Consider the following 20,812-nt stretch of genomic DNA (forward strand, 5'->3'; position numbering starts at 1 on the left):
TTTAAGAACCCCGGTGTATCTTTTCTTTCGAAGATCCATTCGTCCAGGATGTATCGACAAGCATTGCACACTAACATTTGTACTCTCTAGAAAAGTCAAATGCTGTAAAAATATCAAAATATATGAAGATCTTTGTAGCTTATTCGAACATATTTTAGCTGGAATGTGACAGATGTTGATACTGATAGCTTATAAAACCATGCTGGAGTCTCTTTCCTGGGTACAAACCAGAACTTGTGTTCACTTTGAAAGGTCTTGAGAAGGAACCCCCGGTGGGAATTGAACCCACAACCTTTTTAGGGAGAACGGATATTTAGTAATACATCACTCCCACATTCCTGAACATGTTATATGATGAACAGGACTGAAAACAATCTGATGATATACTTACCTTCTGGCCAATACAGGTACACACAAGGAGTACAATCAAATGAAAACATTTTCAACAAACAAACGTAAACTTTTACGGATTTTTATTTATTTGAATATGATCAATAATTGATAAAACATATTATTTTATTTAATTGGAAAAAGTTAGTATCAGCTATATATAAATTATACAAAATCAAACTATTCAATACAACTAAAATCAATATAAAACAAATAAAAATATAATATGCATTAATAAGTACAGGAGTATTTAACACTTTCATTTTCAACTCAACTTGATCATTATAAAGAAATGAAAAATAAAATAATAATTGGTAAACCACTTGTTTATAATTTGCATTGCTGTGTGGATTCTGTTCGTAATTACATGATATAAAGGAAAACAAGTATGTCAGAAATAATTTTAAGCAAAATATGTCATTTATCTATCATGCGTTTATCAATTGTGTCGACTAACATTATAGCCTAAGCCTTCACGAATGACTGGTTTTGAAATATGATCAATGTTACACACGGTGCAGAATAAAATGTATACAAACAACAAAAACACAGGTGTTATATAAGCAGTGTAGTTATCTACAGTATGACATAAAGCAGTGAATTAAGACAAGCTAACCCTGAAATTTGTTCCAGACTGCTAAGAAATATTCTTTGGCTCAGTTTTATAACAATATACAGCATAATTATATTCTCATCCATTAAATAGTAGCTACATTTCTAAAATTAGAACATGGAATGTTGATCAAAAGGTTATTGAATATATGCCACTGCATCATAGGCATGAAAATTATAATAGCTTAGGCCAAAAAATATCAAAGTTTCATGTAAATCTGTTTTTGTTTTAAAACACCCGCGTCTTTACAAGGTATTTTTTGGCATTATTGCACTTAACACATTTGATTTTATGATGATCTTTTTAATGAACTTTTGAAAAACTTTATCCAGCCTAACTTTCCTAACAAAGAAAAAATTAAACATACTAATTGTAGGCCATATCAAAACAATCTAAATATTATATTTATAACTTATAGTTTTCTGTTTAATAATGCTGGTACAAACTTATATATATAAAATCATATAAACAATTAAAAATATATGACTTATAATGAAATGGAATGCTTTACTGATATTTCATATGTATAATGATATTTAGTCCTCATATATTGCATTGTTTTATGTTATGAATTCAAGCAATTGTCAATTCATTCAAGCCAGTTTTAAACCTGATACAACGGGATATCAACCTGATATTTCATATGTATATTGATATTAAGTCCTCATTTTGCATTGTTTTGTTTCATGAATTCAAGCAAATGTCAATACATTCAAGTCAGGGAGTTTCAAATCCAACAAAAGCTTCAAACACCCAGATTTTGAAGGTTCATACTTAGTTAAGATTTTTATTTCTTATAATACACAATATAAATTGTAATAAACACATTAGAGCAAAACACTTCCAAGAAATGAATTTCTTACCACAAGACACAAAAACTATGTCATTTAAAACCTGTTTGCTATAGGACATTCCTTTCGAATTCTGATATTCCAACCCTTATGATAGTGGTGTATAAAGCGGTTCATAAAAAGCATAACAATACAGGCAAAATATATAAAGGCAGGGGGTTACATGTATAGTGAGTCTGCGTATGAACATGAAATACAACACTGAGTGATGGGTTAACACAGTTCAACTTTTTTTTTCTTTTTGAGACCAATGTAAGGTTGCTTCAATATCTTGTACAAAAATGGAGGTCCCTGAATATCATTTACCAGATGAAAATATCTGCAAAAATAGAACTTCTTCATTTATATCTTGCTATTTAAGGTTGCAGACTCAAATGAACTCTCTTTAACCTACGTAGACCCACTATACTTGTACCATACCGTACAGAAAACAATGAACAATTGATTTAACAAGAAAAGAATGAAAATGATTTTTCAAACAATCAATTTTAAATGAAAAAACAGTTAACAGTATTTTTTCAAACAATCAACTTCAAATTAGAAACAGCTACGGAAATAAATGTAAAATCAACAGGAAACTTAACATCTGGCCCTGATTTCTCGAAACTTCTCAAGTTTAAAAGGCTTAAGTAGCTTATTTTGATAAGCAAAATTTCATTCTCAAACTTGTTTTTAATCAATAAAAATTAGTTTATTGTGATTATCTGCCAGATAACCTCCATTAAAAGTCTAAAAGTTTCAAAGAATCAAATATTACCGATATTATAGAAGAACAAAAATAATAAGCTTAGGTGAATCATGTTATAACAGACTTAAGATAGTTTCAAGAAATCGGCCCCTGATTTTTTTAGTGAGTTGTCATATCAAAATCACTTTATAATTACTTGAACAAAATTTAAATAATACTTTAGCAGCAAATTTGCCTCGATATGGAGATAACATTACAATCACAACCATTTTATAATAAAAAGTTATACATAACTTACCATATCTAATATATATTTTAGGATATAAATTTATCCATGGAATCATATTTAGCATACTCGATTTATATTCGTATTCGCTCACACGCCACGTATGATAATCACATAATGATAATTATTATGGTCAGTTTCACATTCAATCATACAAAATGTTATTAGAAAACAAGGTAACAATGTAAATCCAAAAGCTATAAAAAAATATTTCAAATACCTGCAATCCCTTACATAAGCAATGAACTTTTACAGCAAACAATAATAAAATGAGGGATTTTAACAGCTGATAATAGTCAATCCTAAAAACAAGCTGAGAGTCTGTTTAAGTATGAAGGATTCATTATGGCTGTTATCAAACTTGTCAGAGATATTACGCCCATAAAAATTCTGACCCGATTTGGTGATGATTGGACAATTTAGGATTCTGAAGTTATTGATCGGACAAGACTGATTTTAGGTAATTTCTATAATCAAGAGCAAAAAATTCATTGACTAGAGCAATATGACTGGTTATTGAACTTGTCCGAGATTTTATGCCAATTCACATTCTGACCAATATTGATGATGATTGGTCAAAAGGCTTCTATGGTTATTGATTTTAGGTAATTTCTATTTTTAAAGGGTGATAACTCTCAAGCATCACAAGCAATATGGCTGGTTGTCGCACTTGTCAGAGATGTTACGTCCATACACATTTTGACCAAGTGTCACAAGCAATATGGCTGGTTGTCGCACTTGTCAGAGATGTTACGTCCATACACATTTTGACCAAGTGTCACAAGCAATATGGCTGGTTGTCGCACTTGTCAGAGATGTTACGTCCATACACATTTTGACCAAATTTGGTGATAATCGGAGAAAGGCTTCTAAAGTTATTTATCGAACAATACAACTTTTAGGTAATTTCTATAATCAAAGGGTGATTACTCTCAAGGGACTTGAGTGATATTGGTAGTTACTGAACTTTAGAACCCCTATATAATAGAAAACATTTAGGTTCCTGATCTACAAAGCAGTTAAATGATATGTATAATCAAAATCCACTAAACTGACAGTGAACTTAACCAATAATTCACCCACTTAAGATTGAATTTAAAAAAGAATCTAAAAAAACATGTTTCTAAAACACTGAAACGTGTTGCTTTGTTTAAACCAGTCATTTGAAATGAAATATTTTCAAATTTGTTCGGGTATTTTTTTGATAATCCTCAGTAATATGTTGCAGTGTAAATATTGCTGATAAATTGCTCTTGTTCAGAGAAAAATATTAAGTTTTCCTATTTTGAAGCCTCATTTAAACACATACGATCATTTGTATGGAAAACAATCATAATGGAGGTGTTAAATAAGCCTTTGCAGTGTTGGCAATTAATGGATATGGGTGAAAAAGTGGTCACTAACAAAAACATCTCTTACTAGATAAACATAACTATTCTAGATGTATGGAGTATCCATAATGTTCAATTCAAACCATGTTTTAGATATAATTTTCAACATAAAGTATGTGTTTTGATATTTTAGAAGGTCCAATCAATGTTCATACATGATTTTACAGCTTTTAGAATACGTGTAACAGTTGTTTATTATTTAGCATACTTCAAACACATATGATTATGATATAACATAGCATTTGAATCATTCCAAAATAAACATTATGATTGATATGTAAGAAAAAATTGTACAAATGGCACAAGACTAGATAAATAACTGAATATACAGAAAGCATGAAAACTTTTATAATTTTTTTTTGGTACATTTTTTGTACAAAAATGCAAACACTATTTAGGCCAGAGTCATTTCTAGGCTTACATGAATAATAAGATTGTTGGTGTTATGGGTATAGTTTGATGTAGAAATAAACATGAAATATGGCGTACAGATGTTTGATATCAGTCGGTACACTGTTAGATGTGTCAAGGAACTTTTGGATCACCCCTCAAAATAATCTAACATTATATAAATGTTATTTTATAACAGTTGAACAGCTTTCAGTTTCTGTGATCAAGAGTGAAATAAATTTTGATCTTGCAACTAAATTCAAATGAAATGACTTTTACTAAATTTTAACATAGAGGTATATACAAATTGAGCATGCTATTAAACTAACATGTATTGCAACATAAAAGCCATACATGAACTAAGCTTTACTACTAGGTATTAATATGCCAACAGTTTTAATAATAATTTAAAATTGCAATTAGCCAAATATAAGAAACAACTAGTACATGTCAACATAATCATATAAGTAAAAGCTTATCTACAGTAAATGTATTAGTTACATGTATACATAATTTACAATATTTTTTTTTTTATTTCAAGCCACAACAGTATAAAAATATAATAAAAGGTACAGATTTATTTTTGTTAGGACTAGAAATAATGCAAAGGGTAACTTTTCTGCTTCATAACACAGCCAATTGCATACATGTTTGATAAATTGCCCACAGGTTATCTCCAAGCTTCGTTGCACATTTAAATAAATTAATTGGTTAAATGTAATTTAAAATCATTTGACAAATATTGACCAATCAAAAAACAGTTTGGCTAACTTCAAATGACCAAATTAAAAAAAAAAAATCTGTTTTATACAATTGGCTGCTGATGTAAAATTATTTTCGTTCAATATACACACACATAACCACATTTACATGTAACAATTCAATGACCATTTTACACATGAATAGATCTATTATGAAATTTAAAAATAAACTCAAAACAACATGACATTAACAAACTGCCAAATGCGATAACAAGTAAACTATGGAATAGCATTCAGTAGGTGCAGGGATTTCATATATATAAAAGTAAAACGATTAAACTGTTGAGCTTATATATGTCAATGTGGAGCAAACATTTAAACAAATTGTAGGCTAGATGGCCACCAGAATATCAACCAAGAAAAGGATAGTAAACACACAATGATTTTAATTACTAGTAATTAATTCATAACAATTTTGATCTTTGGCGAAACCAATAAACCTGTAAGAAATTCGTCGATATATAATCATACAACTATGATAAACAAACACATGCAAAATTGCTTATCAAGAATATAAAAGAAACATTTGGCTATTAAATTTTAATAAAACAAGGCATAAAAATATATTTGTATTCAGTTTACCAATTCACCCTTATTTTTGGCACCGACCCTAATTTTCTATTGCCGTTTAATTTGTCTCTTTTGGGGGATGAATTTCAGTAGTTTGTGGCTCCGATTTTTTTTTTAAAAGATGCCTGTTTTTGAAGAGAACTCTAGCTCACGTTGACGAAGAAAAACCAATTACTCCCCATACATTTTGACAGTGAAATTTAAACAAATTTACTGTAATTAATGTAATCCCTGTAGATTGTTCATATAAACCAATGATTTGGGAATTTCCAAAAAAGCAATATTGACGTCAGTTAAAATGTGCTTAATTCAAACATATAAAACACCAACATTTTTCATTAATTAATAGAAATCAGACAAAATAACTGTACACACACACACACACACACACATACACACTATCACAAACACTTAAAACTATTTCTAATTCAATCTACATGAAAGTACATTGGGAATTTGCTCAAGTACACAGGGATTTGCTCATGATGAATAAGTTTTGAAAATATTAATTTAATAATATAAACAGCCTTTACAGAACTTCCATGTAAATGCCAGACCTCCCCAGACCGAACTTGGTGTGCAGAATGGGAACTGTCCAGCTGATGATGATACCCAGGGTCATGTATGTTATAAATCTGTATGGAACTTGAACTTTCGGCAGATGTTTGTCGGTCTTCCTCAGTCTGAAGAAAGCCAATACTCCTTTCAATGTGACCGTCTGAACCACAGTTTTAACTAGTACCAGAGTTAAAACTCCGATCATAAACCTTAAAATTGCACTTGCAACGCATTTAAGCGTTGGCATGAAGATTGGAAATAGTTCCTCAGGGGGTGCAACCGTGGTTGTCATGCCGTTAAAGTAGTTCCCCCACTGCCCAAGGAGACACCCAGTTGTTGTGGCAATGATTTTCACCGCATCTCCACGGGTGTTATTACCAATCTCCGGGGCAGGGTAGAGAATGGTAGAGAATGCCAGGCAGAGAGCTAGCAGCACAATGGGGGATGCAGGGCTCGTCTGAATGAACCAGTCTATCTGGATACGGAATGGCAAGATCACCATGGCAACCATCAGGGAGATCAGGCAGCCACATACAACATCCTGCAAGAAAGTAACAGGGTAGGATTAATTAATATAAAATAGTTTATCGAGACAGTGGTCAAAAGTAGTGCAAACCCAGGATGCTGCAATGGTAATTTTTTTTGATGACGGTCAGAGCCTGAATAGCAGAGCTGAATAAGTATATTTAACAGAAGATAATGAACTTATATGTACTCGACTTTGTTTACAAATGCAATGGATTTGTTTTTTAAACAGTGCTTCATTATATATGTAACTATGTTATCATTACAGTATGACATTTCATGATTATGAATAAGCGGAGTGAGCGTAGCAGGTCATTTCTGTTTAGATTACAACCTCATCGGCTGATGCATTGACACCACAAATTCTGCCGCAGGGTGTGTGTTTTGGATGAGTGGCACTAGGCGGGTTTTGAAACACCGGCAAAAGTCAAAATTCTTAATGATTAAGTCTAGTACTTAATGATTGCCCATCTCCAATTTCATTCGCTTAAAATGTAGGTTGTATTCTAAATATAGTTTTTCACAATAATGGCAATATGTTATCTACATCTACCCTATCTATGTTACATTGGAATATAGGTACTGGATGGGTATGCTTTTATCAAGAGAAGGCTTACTTATTTCATTCCTTTAGTGGTTATTATGACAGACAATATGGCATTAAATCAAAATCTGATAAATTTATTTCGGCTTTACAATGCAAGACAATTAATATGTTGAACAAGCTAGGTAACATGAAACCTGAAGATTATACAAGATTTTCAAATCAGGGCATGGTGCTACATAATAAGAACAGGGTGATAAAATAAGGTAAAAAAGGCTACATGTTTTAGTATAGAGAAGTGAAGAAATTAAATACAATTTAGACAAAAAAAGTGTGTTTAATTGCAGTAGTTTTAGGTTTTAACTGCCAGATATGTAATGTTTCAGGGTATTTGAAGTCACAATTATCACTAGCTCTTAAACAAAACAAAGTAAATAATCACTCATGCTGGTCTCATGGTCAGGGCAGAAATGGGCAACAAAAATAAGGGCAGGTTGTTGACCTTCCTACAGCATGGTGTGTAACCCTCCTATAACTCTTAGGCTTAAACGTTATAATCAAGCAACATGTATTAGGTTTTCAATCTACATATATAAATAGAACTTAAAACATAAAAATAGCTCAATTTAATCCATTAACATTGAACATTTCAAAATGGTTCAAGCTAATCAGTTCACACATTTTAACATTCGATAATATTAGAGTGATTCTTTGTCCATAAGCGTCAGGTTGATATTTCAAAATCTTCTGTAACCAGGCAGGTAAAAGCAAATACAGTGCCATAGAAAAAACAAACCTCTTTACATCATGTATATATATATATACAAATGACAGTGATAAAATCTTAAACATTATTGTAATTCATGACAATCATTTCATAACTATTGACATTAATAACAAAACTTAAGCTGGATTTAGCAAACAAAACTTCACTGAATAAACTCCTTTTCTTAATGTTTATTTAGATTGTAATGAAAAGTAACTATAATAATAACAGCCTAACTAGGATAAAAATTGTGATTTTTCTAAATCATGATGTATGACAAGGCGTAATTATTGACATTAATCATGAAGCTTAATTGGATTTAGCAGATGATATCATAAAATTAAAATAGATGTAATAAATTCATGGCATTTTAATCTACAATAATTTAATTATAATGTTGATTTATATTTTCAAAGTATGGAACTTTATTTGGAATGTAAGTTGAAAAGTAAGTTTCAAGTAAAAAGAATTAGCCTGACTTAATTATTAAAGTGGACTTTCAAAAATGTAAGATCACTTGGACATTTTTTATATGACTCAAATGCATGTGAAATGTTAATATCATATTTTGAACTCCAGTGACTGTCCGACTTGCCACTGTGCTATTTATTGGTTAATGAATTAGATAAAATAAATCGTTCATCAGGTTCAACCTCTTGTTGATGACAAAATAAATGTAGTATTTCATCAGTTATATACATTTACGTCAACAAACTTAATCACGTAGGTTGACAACAAAACTGGCATAAGTACTATGAATAAAGATAAAGACTTAGTTTAGTATGGTCCAAAGCTTTAACAAAACAAACATGTAGGCCCTTAAGGTTCAAGGTCTTTGATTTGTTTATCAGTTAAAATGATAGTTTATCTCTGACTAGACCCCATCTTTTTTAAGGTGAAGTTTTATCATTAAATCATACACTATGATATAAAAACATCTTGACTGATTTAAATTATGTACAGTACTTTTATTATCTTATTATTATCTTACTTAGAGCAGTCGCCACCATTTAAAGTTATGTTTATCATCAATGAAACTGTGGCTTTATGCATGTACTATTCAACTAGTTTGTGACACAACAATAAAGCACTTGTAAACATGTGACATTGAATCATACTTTCACTAATGAAGTTAAATACGAGTAAACGGTCAGGTTTTATCCTGATTCACTTGAAACCTGACCAAGACTTGACTTGAGTATTTCAAAATACTAAAATGCACACAATACTCATAATAAACAGCTCCATTATACACACCATCCTGACAAATTCATTTTAAAGAAATGACAAGCTTAAATATTAATTGTTTATATTTTGATAAAGTTATAACATAGAAATGTATAATTATCAAACAAAACCCAATTGTTGTTTTGTTAGTGCAGGTTTGACTCTGGCTTGCTGAACATTTTTAATCACTCAGCTGAGTGCCCTGCTCCTGACTGGATAAACAAAAGATGGGAAGAAATATGGTTCTGTAGCATTAACCGGTATACAAACATTCAAGTAGCTATAGGTATACAAACATTCAAGTAGCTATAGAGTATTCAACAGACCTTCTTACAGGTGTATTTTAAGACTTTGTTCCTTGATCTCACATAAAATATAACAAACTGGTATTATCCCTTACTATCATCTCATTTCATATTGTTCCTAACAATACTTTGATAAAACCATATAATTGAATTGTACTCTGATTTCTAAAGGAGTTTAATCCTAAATTTACTATAATGTTTTTAATTGTTAACTTTCACTACACATTTATGGTCAATATTTGAGTTTAAAAGGTGACGGGTCAATACAATCAGGATCTATAATAGGGCATGAAAGAGTTTTATGTATACCTTGACAAAGTTTGTGTACTATTTTAAATAATTAATGAAATAACCAACGTCTGTGCCCAGGGAAACTTTCATGTTGGCTTTGCGTTAATTAAGATTGTCCTTGCTATCCTTAACAGAACTCTAATGAAAGAGGTCAGTCTTATAAACTGATAACTCATTTATTGGTATTATGTTTGCAGTCATGTCCATTCTGGCAGGTAATATAAGTCTTATTTTCATCAAATAATTCTGTTATGTACCAGATGTATACAAAGTCATGTTGATTCACCAATAAACTCTGTAACTGTCTGGCAATCAGATTCCTAAAATAAAGTTTAAATATGAGATGAGAGTTTGAAGTGATATTATTGACTTGTCTTGAAAATGTTACCCTCAATCTTACACTCAGAACACCAAGTTTACCCTTCATATACCTACCAGTAGTGAGTGAACGCCTAGGTAGAGTCTGCTACCACACGTCATCAGGCACCAAACTGTTGCAACACCAAACGCAACCTCAGCTGGAACCTGAAATAGTAAAACAGTTCATACTAAAGTCTCTTTCAAGATACCCATTATAAATCATCAAAGACCTTACTGTCAACAATCATCATTGGCCAGACTATAACAAATCATCAACAACCAGATGGCAACCAATTATCAAGGACAAGATTGTAAACAAACATAGACCAAATTATTAACAATCAAGGACTGAATGGTTTCCAATGATCAAGGACCAGGCAGTTAACAATCATCAAGAGCCAAACTGTTGACAATTATCAAGAGCTAAACTGTTGACAATCATCAAGAGCCAAACTGTTGACAATCATCAAGGAACATACTGTTAACAATAATCATTGACCTGACTGTTAACAATCATCATGAACCATATTGTTAACAATCTTCAATAGCTGGACTGTTATCAATGATATATGAACAGCCTGTTAACAATCATCAAGAACTAGCCTGTTAACAAACATCAAGGACCAGACTGTTAACAATGATCAAGGACCAAGCTGTTTACAATGATCAAGGACCAGACTTTTAACAACAATCATTAGCCAGACTGTAAACAATCATCATTGACCAGGATGTTAACAATCATCATTGAGCAGCCTGTTAACAATTATCAATGACCAGACTTTTAACAATGATCAAGGACCAAGCTGTTAATAATTATCAAGGACAAACCTGTTAACAATCATCATTGACTAGACTGTAAACAATGATCAATGACCAAACTGTTAACAATCATCAAGGACCAGACTGTTAACAATCATCAAGGACCAGACAGTTGACAATAATAATTGACCAAACTGTTAACAATCATCATTGACCAAACTGTTAACAATCATCATTGACCAGACTATTAACAATCATCATTGACCAGACTGTTAACAATCATCATGAACCATATTGTTAAAAATCTTTAATAGCTCTTAGTAACAATGATGAATGAACAGCCTGTTAACAATCATCAAGGACTAGCCTGTTAACAAACATCAAGGACTGGCTGTTGATTTATCATCAAGGACCAGCCTATTTACAATCATCAATGACTTGACTGTTAACAATGATCAAGAACCAAGCTGTTAACAATCATCAATGACCAGACTGTTAACAACAATCATTTGCCAGACTGTAAATTAGCATCATTGACCAGGCTGTTAACAATCATCATTGACCAGACTGTTACAATTATCAATGACCAGACTTTTAACAATGATCAAGGACCAAACTGTAAATAATTATCAAGGACAAGCCTATTAACAACCATCAAGGACCAGACTGTTAACAATCATCATTGACTAGACTGTAAACAATGATCAATGACCAAACTGTTAACAATCATCAAGGACCAGACTGTTAACAATCATCAAGGACCATACTGTTGATAATCATCAATTACTGGGCTGCTAACAAGGATCAAGGACCGGTCTGATTACAATCATTAATTACTGCGCTGTTAATTAACAATGATCAAGGACTGGCCTTTTACCAATCATCATGGACTGGACTGTTAACAATCATAATGGTCACCAAACAATTTCATGCCAACCCGGCAAAATTTGCCCAATCAAGTCTAAGAGTAATTACATAATCATTAGGGACTTTGAACATATGTTGAGACTTCTACTTAGTTGTTTTTTCCACAGGCATCACAGCATTCTCAATTTTGTTTAGTTTTAATGATCCATTACATAAACACAAGTCTCAAAAATGTCAACATTGAAATGAAAGTTGTCAACATTTGAATGTTAAAAGCTTTAAAACCATTGTGGGTTGTCAGTGTTCTCAATAAGAACAGGCTGGCAGCCAGAATTATAAGTCAATGGTTGAAATGGCAATTTTGCCAGTTCAAATTTGGAAAAATAAGTGAATTTTAAGTAGCAGAAGTAGACGCTGCATGGTCGGTTTCATTACTAATTGAGAGAATTCAACTCAAAATTATTGAGAACCCTGGGTTGGAACTTCTTAGAAAGATACTTAGAACAAAGTTCACCTTTTTGCGGGCGGTTTTTGCAAGCAGTTAATAAGAAACTTCGAAAAGCCTTATTTTTGAAACCTTAATTTGCAACTTATTATTTTTTGCTGTATTTTTAAATATATTGAAATCAATTCAACTGTAATCAAACAAGTAAACAAACACTTGGCCTCGGATGATAACATGTATATATACATGCATATATAATATACCAAGCAATGAGTATATAATGTTTAGAAACTCCCAGACTGGGACTCAAACCTGCAACCACTGTATCAGACCCAGACCTAATGGACTGAGCTTTCTGATCAACCCCTGGAATATAATCAATTACCAAGATAGTGGAACTGTTTGTATAATTAAACATATATCTTTAACATTGGATGCATTTCAACTATATTATGATAATTGATAAGACCAATCTGAAACATAAAATTGGAAGTTCAAAAAAGAGGACTATCATGGACTGGTTAAAATCTTATAAATTACAAAATGTGTTGGTTTATAGTGTCTCCCCAGGTTACTAAACACTGTTTTTGCCATTAACTGAGACTTCGCCACATGAAATACATACATGTAACTAATATCTTAAATAATTTTAAGATAATGTATTTTAAATAAACAAAATATGGACTGTAATTATTATAATAATGAATGTTCCATTTAAACAAATATACAAGAGACAAGAGATATCAATCAATTAAAATAAACAGACCATGAAGACGTGCCACATGATTGAGGTTAATATCTAGGAGAAAAACATTATGCTTCGGCTTGATGACTCTAGGTGAGTGTGGTATTGAATGAAAGGTCTATTGATTAGCTATTGAGACTTTGAAAGGTTTTCAATGTTGCAAGTGACTCTTTTGTAAACAGTTGTGTTGTACACTCACTGGTCATGTAGGACAGAGCTGGCATTAATTAAAATTCACTCCTGAAGGCCTAAAAACACCTGTATTTAGGGCAAACCAAACCCAACCTGGTAAAACGCTGTGACCCTAGAGATTTTTTATACCCTTGATAAATAAAAAAAATCTGATTTTCTGAAATTTTCTTGGGTTGTCTACCATGTGAATTCCAGTAAGTAGTGGTAATAGTATTTGTATATATTTCTGTACTCCTTAATCAGACCTGTATAAGATTATATTAAGATAAATTTTATTTTCAATCATGAGTCATGGTATATGACATGTATGCTAGTCTGAAATTCAAATCATATGAAAGAGCCTAACATTTACCCTTGCAAATTCCGCAATGCACTCACACCCCCCCCCCCAAAAAAAAAAATGTTAAGGGTAATGTACATCCTTTTCAGGTAGTTTTTTTTTGTTTTTACTCATTACACTTTATGTAAGAATATTATATTCTGTATAAAACTTATACAGTTTATAAAGGGTTTTTGAACTACATGTATATTAAAACACATACTTAACCAATAAATACAGAAGGGTCAGCATATATTTTGTAGGTAGGGTCGGGTAACTTAAACCAAAAGTATTTTTTTACGCCCAGCCTTAGACACTATCACTTTGTAATGACAACTGCTTAATTTACATGCATACCCTCAACCAATGCCTAACTGTATCAGTAACACTGATAGATGGTCAGGCCTAAAAAAAACAACATTTGGTTCGGGTTACCCGACCCTACCTACAGAATAGGCGCCGACCCTACCGTTTTTATAGTCAGTTTAAAAAAAAATGAAAAACTAAAAAAAATAAAAATTGCTTATACAGAAGACAACTTTAACACCATTCTCCAATGATGAAAATGATATTCTTATATAAAGCATAATAAAAAAAATATAAAAAGCCTACCTACCCTACCTATTTTTGAAAAGGATGTAACCCTAACCACACAATTATTTTTTTTAGGCCTCAGTCAAACTTTTCTCACTTGCAACATTCTAATGAAAAAGACTTAAGTTGACATCACAATGTTGTTTTAAACTTAATAAAAAATGTTAGTAAAATCTACAGTACTGATTGTAAGCATTAAGCAAGCAGTGATGCAATGCTGACAACTCAACAAATATTCATTTTAGCCATAATTTTGGCTTTGCAAGTAGTATGGATACATACAGTTTTAACCATATTAAAAAGGCGGGGTACTGCAGAAAAGTGACAGGGTGCTATATTTGGAGAAAAGCGCTCATTGTATTGGTCAGAAGAACTGAGTACCGGTAGTTTTAATTTTGAAAAAAAATGACTTTGGTTCTGATGGCAATAATAAGCAACCAAAATTTGTGTACAGTACACTACTTGTGGGACAATCTCTTTTTGTTTTACTTGGCGTATTTTTGGCACTGCGGACACAAAATCTGGTTTGTTGATATCCGCTTTTCTCTGCGTTTACACCCTCAAATCCTTCGTGGCCGATCAGTGGACTGAAGAATTACCATGGCCGCATTACCTTATTATTTTTATTTGAAGTAAGGGAATAATGATTACGACAATATCTTCACAGATTAAATTGGCGATTTTTGAACCCCTGAATATGAGTTACCTTGATCCATAGCTTTATAACGCAATAATTAACAACACGATGAAAGTATTATCAAGAATGTGGGGAAAAAAAGTTAAATAACACAACTTTAGAAATTATGACAGAAAAAATATTCACACTTCGGTGTTCGACACTAACGGGGTCCCGGGATCCCGAGGACACCAATTTTTCGGGAGGAACACCTGAACTTCAATGTCCGGTATTCTGTCGGGACACTTAAATTTTGACCGATAAAAGCTAAATATCAATAAATAAATAGCGTTTCATGAATTAATTACCTAAATTTGGGTCCCCCTAACTTTCTTGACAGTGCATGTAAAAAAGATATTAATATTAATATGTCGCACACACTTAAGCGAAAGTATGGCTGACCTTTTCACTATAATTACGTCATGAATCTATAAATAAACAGGTCATTTCACAGTGCGCTTGCGGGTTAACGCTTCCGCTTTGTTGTTTACATTATCAACAAGGTCAGAGGTGACAGACTTTAATAATCAGTACAATAATTATGGTGTCAGAGGTGACAGACTTTTATAATCGGTACAATAATTATGGTGAACTAGTTTGCTCATGTGTCAGAACCGCCCAAAAATATGCCAAAACTGCTGACTTTAATGCCTTAATGATGCGACCATCGAGTTGTTACAGTAACATTTACGGCACAAAAGACTGGCATCCTACGGAACTAGTTTACTGGGAAGCCATCCTACTATTCAGCATTCTTTGTTTTATGCCTTGATCAAAACATTATAGAAATAAAATTCCCAAAGTTTTATTATTTATCTTCAATCAATGGATAAAAAAATTATGACATTTTGGCGTGAAAATAAACATACACTATTTTCCAGTTGTCTGCTCTCTCAGTATGCACTACACTTGTTGGGCAGTCTGATTGATTCACAAGCCAGATGTATTATTCCTACTGCTTTTCAATCAAAAGCAATGACATCTGACAAGACCCTGAACCATGGCATTTTTAATGCGTATATTCCGAAAATCTAAAAATAGTAACAACATCAAGTTTTTGTTTACATTGTACCCATTGTGTGACTTAGACATTCTACCACTTTTGAACCCAATCTACCGACTTGAGACCCAAATCTTCCTCTCTGCCTTTGCCAGAGGTTCACATGGGTGATATTGTGCTATAACTAACTTGTCATTGCATGCTGTTGAAAACATGTATAATATGGTGTATACTTGAATTACAAATTGAAAAGTAAAAGGCACTGGATTTGTATGTTCAATTTAATATTAAATCAGGCTCATTAATGAAAAAAAATGTAAAAAATGGAAGGGACTCTTAATTTCAGAAAGGGACACCTGATTTCAGATGTTGGTGTCCCTTCGGGATCCTTTGGGAAAATGGTTAGTGTCGACCCCTGCACTTACACGGTACTTAACACCTTCATTACTCCAGTCCAATTAAAGTTCTCAAGAACTTAACACATGCTAACTATAGCAATGCATACAATCCAGAGTTCCTCTTTAAGGTTAATAAATCAACATGATCCCGCAATCACAGGCGCTACCTGCAAAAAAACCTCCACGGAAAACGAGCAACTCAGTGAAACTAGGCAGATTTTAGACAGGAAAGCGGGTAACATACTTGGCGGATTTCCATGATAAATTTTTAAAACCCTCGGAGTGACCGAGGAAAGTGGTAGTTCCGCGAGGTATGTACTGTAAGTTGAGTTTAGATTTCAGGACTTAATAGTCATCTGATGTCTTATTTTAAACCTCCTTATTCTCATTTATTACCTGATATCGATCAACGATGACGATTGCCATTGTAAATGGAATAGAAGAAGCAGCAACAGCATGGGTAGAAGGTAATGAAAACTCCTGGGCAAAGTCTACATCAAGTCTCACAACTGGAGGTGTAGCAGGGCGCTGCCATTGGAAAATATCCTTCATCACAGAGCCGATATACATTGATATGGACCAGACTATGACAGTTTGGCGCATCAAATATGTGTCAACATTCCATAACAAAAATGGTAAACAGGTAAGGTAAAATTCTTCATCTCCAAAGAAAGATGCAAACTTAAACCAGAAATAAACCCATTTGTGTCTGATTTTGTGTGGAGTGATTTTGTACAGCTTGCCTCTGCTATGGCCATTTTCTGAATCTGAATCATCCGAACTGAATGGGGGCACGCCCTCTTTTTGCAAGTCGTTAGTTTTCACTGAATTATTGTTCTTGTAACGTCCATGAAGTACATAATTCTCAGTGTCCCTGACTTTAACATATTTTTCATACTGTTCCTCGCCCATGTAACCAGGAGTGACATCAGTTTCATCTGCTGTCATCTGATCCGGCAAACCTTCCACCCCACATATTTTCTGAAATTTCGCGACTATTTGGGGACTGTTCAAAAAGTTGACGATACCCATTTCTCTCGTGAAGATTTGCAGTGCGAATAAGATGTTTTTTCACAAACAATGGCTAAAACCTTTATTTCGACTTTCTTAAGCGATAATTGTTAAAAACAACAAAAATATTTCATTTTTATCCACCTGAATCCAGTACCTGACAGTCGCCAACGGTATCACGTGACACAGCAGGTCAAGGCTAGCAAACGACGGAAATAATCGTACCTGTTCGGTATTTTCCGTTAACACTACCCTATAGTGAAATTGAAGTCAAAACGGTGAGGTGTAAAAGATCGGACCGGTTTTGTTCATAGGATCGGTTATTCCCCTTATCAAACTAATTAATTTACGATAGAGATACTAAACATGTTTCTTAGTCATACGTATTCTTAATGTGCAGATAAAGAACCAGCCGCCAGTCGGCTTTGTGTTCCGGCAGTCGCATGTTTGAGACCCACACCGATAGGGCGTGCTGTCCCTCTCGGGTTAACTTTGATAAATTCACACATTATGCATATGTATTTGTGTTAATGTCGCCGCCAATTTACTAAAGATGAGAATACTCCGGTTAGGACGACATACAACCAATATGGCACTTGAATTCCGAATTTGGTATTATAAGAAGGTATCACCTCTTACAACTTGAAAATGATATACTTAACATCAATTACAAAACATTTATAATACGGAGAAACTTTACTACTATTTTAAACTAAAACCTAGACAAGAAAAATGGCAACACTGGAACTCATAAAAAAATGCAGAGCAAAATATTAGAAATGTTCAGCTCCTCAAATTTAAGCGATGCATTAAGACTAAAGCATCCCAAGATACAATAAACTTGGCGCTCGAACACAGAACCTCACATCCACTGTAAACTTGACTACTTTTTAGTTTCCAATGATTTAATAAACATTTTAGAAGAAACAACTGTAAATCCCAGCTATAAAACAGACCACTCACTTGTGTCAATTAGTTTAAACACGTCTAAGATAAAAAGAGGCCCGGGGTATTTCAAAATAAATAACTGTGTCTTATTAGATCCAATTTACCAATACAGCTTAAAATTGCAGAAAAGGAACGGTAAGTAATAACACCGAATGCAACCAAGATTTATGAAATTGGTATGGAATTTAAAAAGTTAGACCCTTGGGCAGTGCTTTTCTTACCTATGCCTCTGCAGAGGCCTTATAGGGCCGGATTTTATACATACCTTATAGGAAATGTATTTAGTGGTCTCTGACCTCAATTTTATTGGATATTGGTCGAAGTTATTCGATTGGTGTCGGGTCAACTCGGCCCAATTACTTTTTCGGCTTGGTCAAATCGACCTTGTCCGTTTCGGTCTACCTTTGAAGGGAAGCGTGCCTATGGAATGCCGATTGGTATTATGTTGTTCACTCCTAATATGCGGATTATTTAGAGCCGTTAATGTGTTAGAGTGTTAACACCGAAAACACCTTTGATAATTGAAAATTTCAAAGGATGTTAAGGATGTTTATAAATTTGTTAAAACTAATTATATTGCATAATAACTTAAAAAGTTTGAAGCACACTTTTTTTAAGATTTAAATGATATAGAATCACAAAAGGAAATGAGCAAAAATGGAGAACAATACACATGCATATAAATTTGGTTAAAAATCATTAATGTTAATTGTAAACTCATTTACATGAAAGTATTCCATACTATTATTGATTGTTATATGTTTAAATATTATCCTGTATCCTTGTAATATGAGTTCGACTGAAGTTAGGCAACCAAAGCAGGTTGTGTACTGTGACTGGTGCCAGCGATGGAACACAGGTAAGGAAGTATAATGTAGTGATTTTTCGTGAAAATATGTATATGTTTTTCGGGGAGGGCCATTTTCTATTGTTGACATTATTTATATCACGTGTGTATATGATTTACAATAAAATACGATTAAACTAAATTATGTATTGCCACGTGTCAGGGAGAAAATGTCACTTCAATATTGATGCTGCAATTTGTCAAAATACAAGGGACAGAGACGCCCAAATAGCATGTTTTATATTGAAGTCAATATTACTGTTCGGTATGTATTTTACATAATAATGCATACATAAAACAACTTGATTTTAGGGATCTCCCAGACCGCATGCAGACAGGCATCTAAGACCAGCGGAGGTTTGGCGTTTGTCTGCCGACCATGCCTGGAATAGAAGTTACTTCAGAGAGAGAGCCTGAAATGCCTACTCTCAACATGAGCACAGTAGATGCTATGTGAGCGGTATGATAGTGGTGAGTTATTGATGCATTATTGTTAGTATTGTAGGACTACGCTCCATACACTTAGAACCTGCACGAAGAGGTGAGTTATCAATGCATGTTTAGTATAGTATCGTTTGAATTATAACAATACTAATAAAATAACCATGTTGCAATTAAGGCTATTTCAGGTCCCTGAGGTAACAGCCGAATGTACCACTGCCGACATCATAGACAATGCGGTATTCATGCAGGAAAAGTATCACTTAAAGTATAGTACTTTATAATACTAGTATAAAACCTATGCCGATGGCACAAATATTTCACAAAGGCAATAACAGTGCTAAAGAATTACATTCCTTCAGAGAATCAGACGGAAGAATTGCTGCAATGACCTGATGACATCGAAAGCAGAAGAGCGCTGGAACTTAATAAATACTTCTTATTTAACTTTATTGCAAACATTACACCATTAATGCTTTCATTTCTAAGACAAAGTGTATAGTTGAGCGTGCTGTTCTATGACAGCTCTAAGTTTGAACTGTTGTTTTCCACCGTTTGATAATACATGTTAAAAATACTCTGCGTCATATTGATCGAGTGGTCATGGTTGACAAATTGTTACCAAACTTGGCAGGTAAGAAGAGTTAATGGAAACATTTCATGGGAATGCATTGTGGACCATGAGGTAAAGGTCAAGTTCACTTTTACTTAACATAACCAAGGTTGAAACTCAATATCTTTAGTTACAGTTGAACTATTACAAAGGAACTTAGTATATAGAAAGAGTTTATAAAGACAGTCACCTTTTATGGGATTTCGTTTGGGACCTTGAGAGTCATGGTCATTGTTGATAAAAAATAGAAAAACGGTTGAATCTCAATGTCTTTAGTTACAGTTGAGATATTGCAACCAAACTTGGTTTAAAGAAAGAAGTTAAAAATACCTTTAATGGGATTGATCTTTAGGCCCCTTTGGTCAAGGTCACTGTTACTAAAGGTAAAAAGGTCGAAACTCAATATCTTTAGATACAGTAGAGGAATTGCAACCAAATTTG

General features: G+C 33.1%; 1 protein-coding gene across 1 annotated transcript; it reads right to left on the bottom strand.

The window, feature by feature from the left end:
- Window positions 1-458: 458 nt before the first annotated feature.
- Window positions 459-17,738, bottom strand: LOC128231224 (sphingosine-1-phosphate phosphatase 2-like). Its single transcript, XM_052943761.1, has 3 exons — window positions 16,908-17,738; window positions 10,592-10,681; window positions 459-7,039 (listed from the first exon to the last, which is right to left on the bottom strand). The coding sequence occupies exons 1-3, from the start codon at window positions 17,541-17,543 to the stop codon at window positions 6,470-6,472; spliced, it is 1,296 nt and encodes a 431-aa protein (XP_052799721.1). The 5' UTR covers window positions 17,544-17,738; the 3' UTR covers window positions 459-6,469.
- Between the last annotated feature and the right edge of the window lie 3,074 nt (window positions 17,739-20,812).

This window comes from Mya arenaria, chromosome 1 (assembly GCF_026914265.1).
Source record: "Mya arenaria isolate MELC-2E11 chromosome 1, ASM2691426v1".
In the NCBI taxonomy this organism is placed as follows: domain Eukaryota; kingdom Metazoa; phylum Mollusca; class Bivalvia; order Myida; family Myidae; genus Mya; species Mya arenaria.

Bases quoted from the DNA above. Each gene is read 5' to 3' on its own strand.
- LOC128231224 (XM_052943761.1), bottom strand. From the start codon at position 17,543: ATGGGTATCGTCAACTTTTTGAACAGTCCCCAAATAGTCGCGAAATTT. The intron at 10,682-16,907 runs GTAATAAATGAG...TTACTATTTCAG, and splicing joins TCATCGTTGATCGATATCAG to GTTCCAGCTGAGGTTGCGTT. The intron at 7,040-10,591 runs GTAGGTATATGA...ACTTTCTTGCAG, and splicing joins TAGGCGTTCACTCACTACTG to GATGTTGTATGTGGCTGCCT.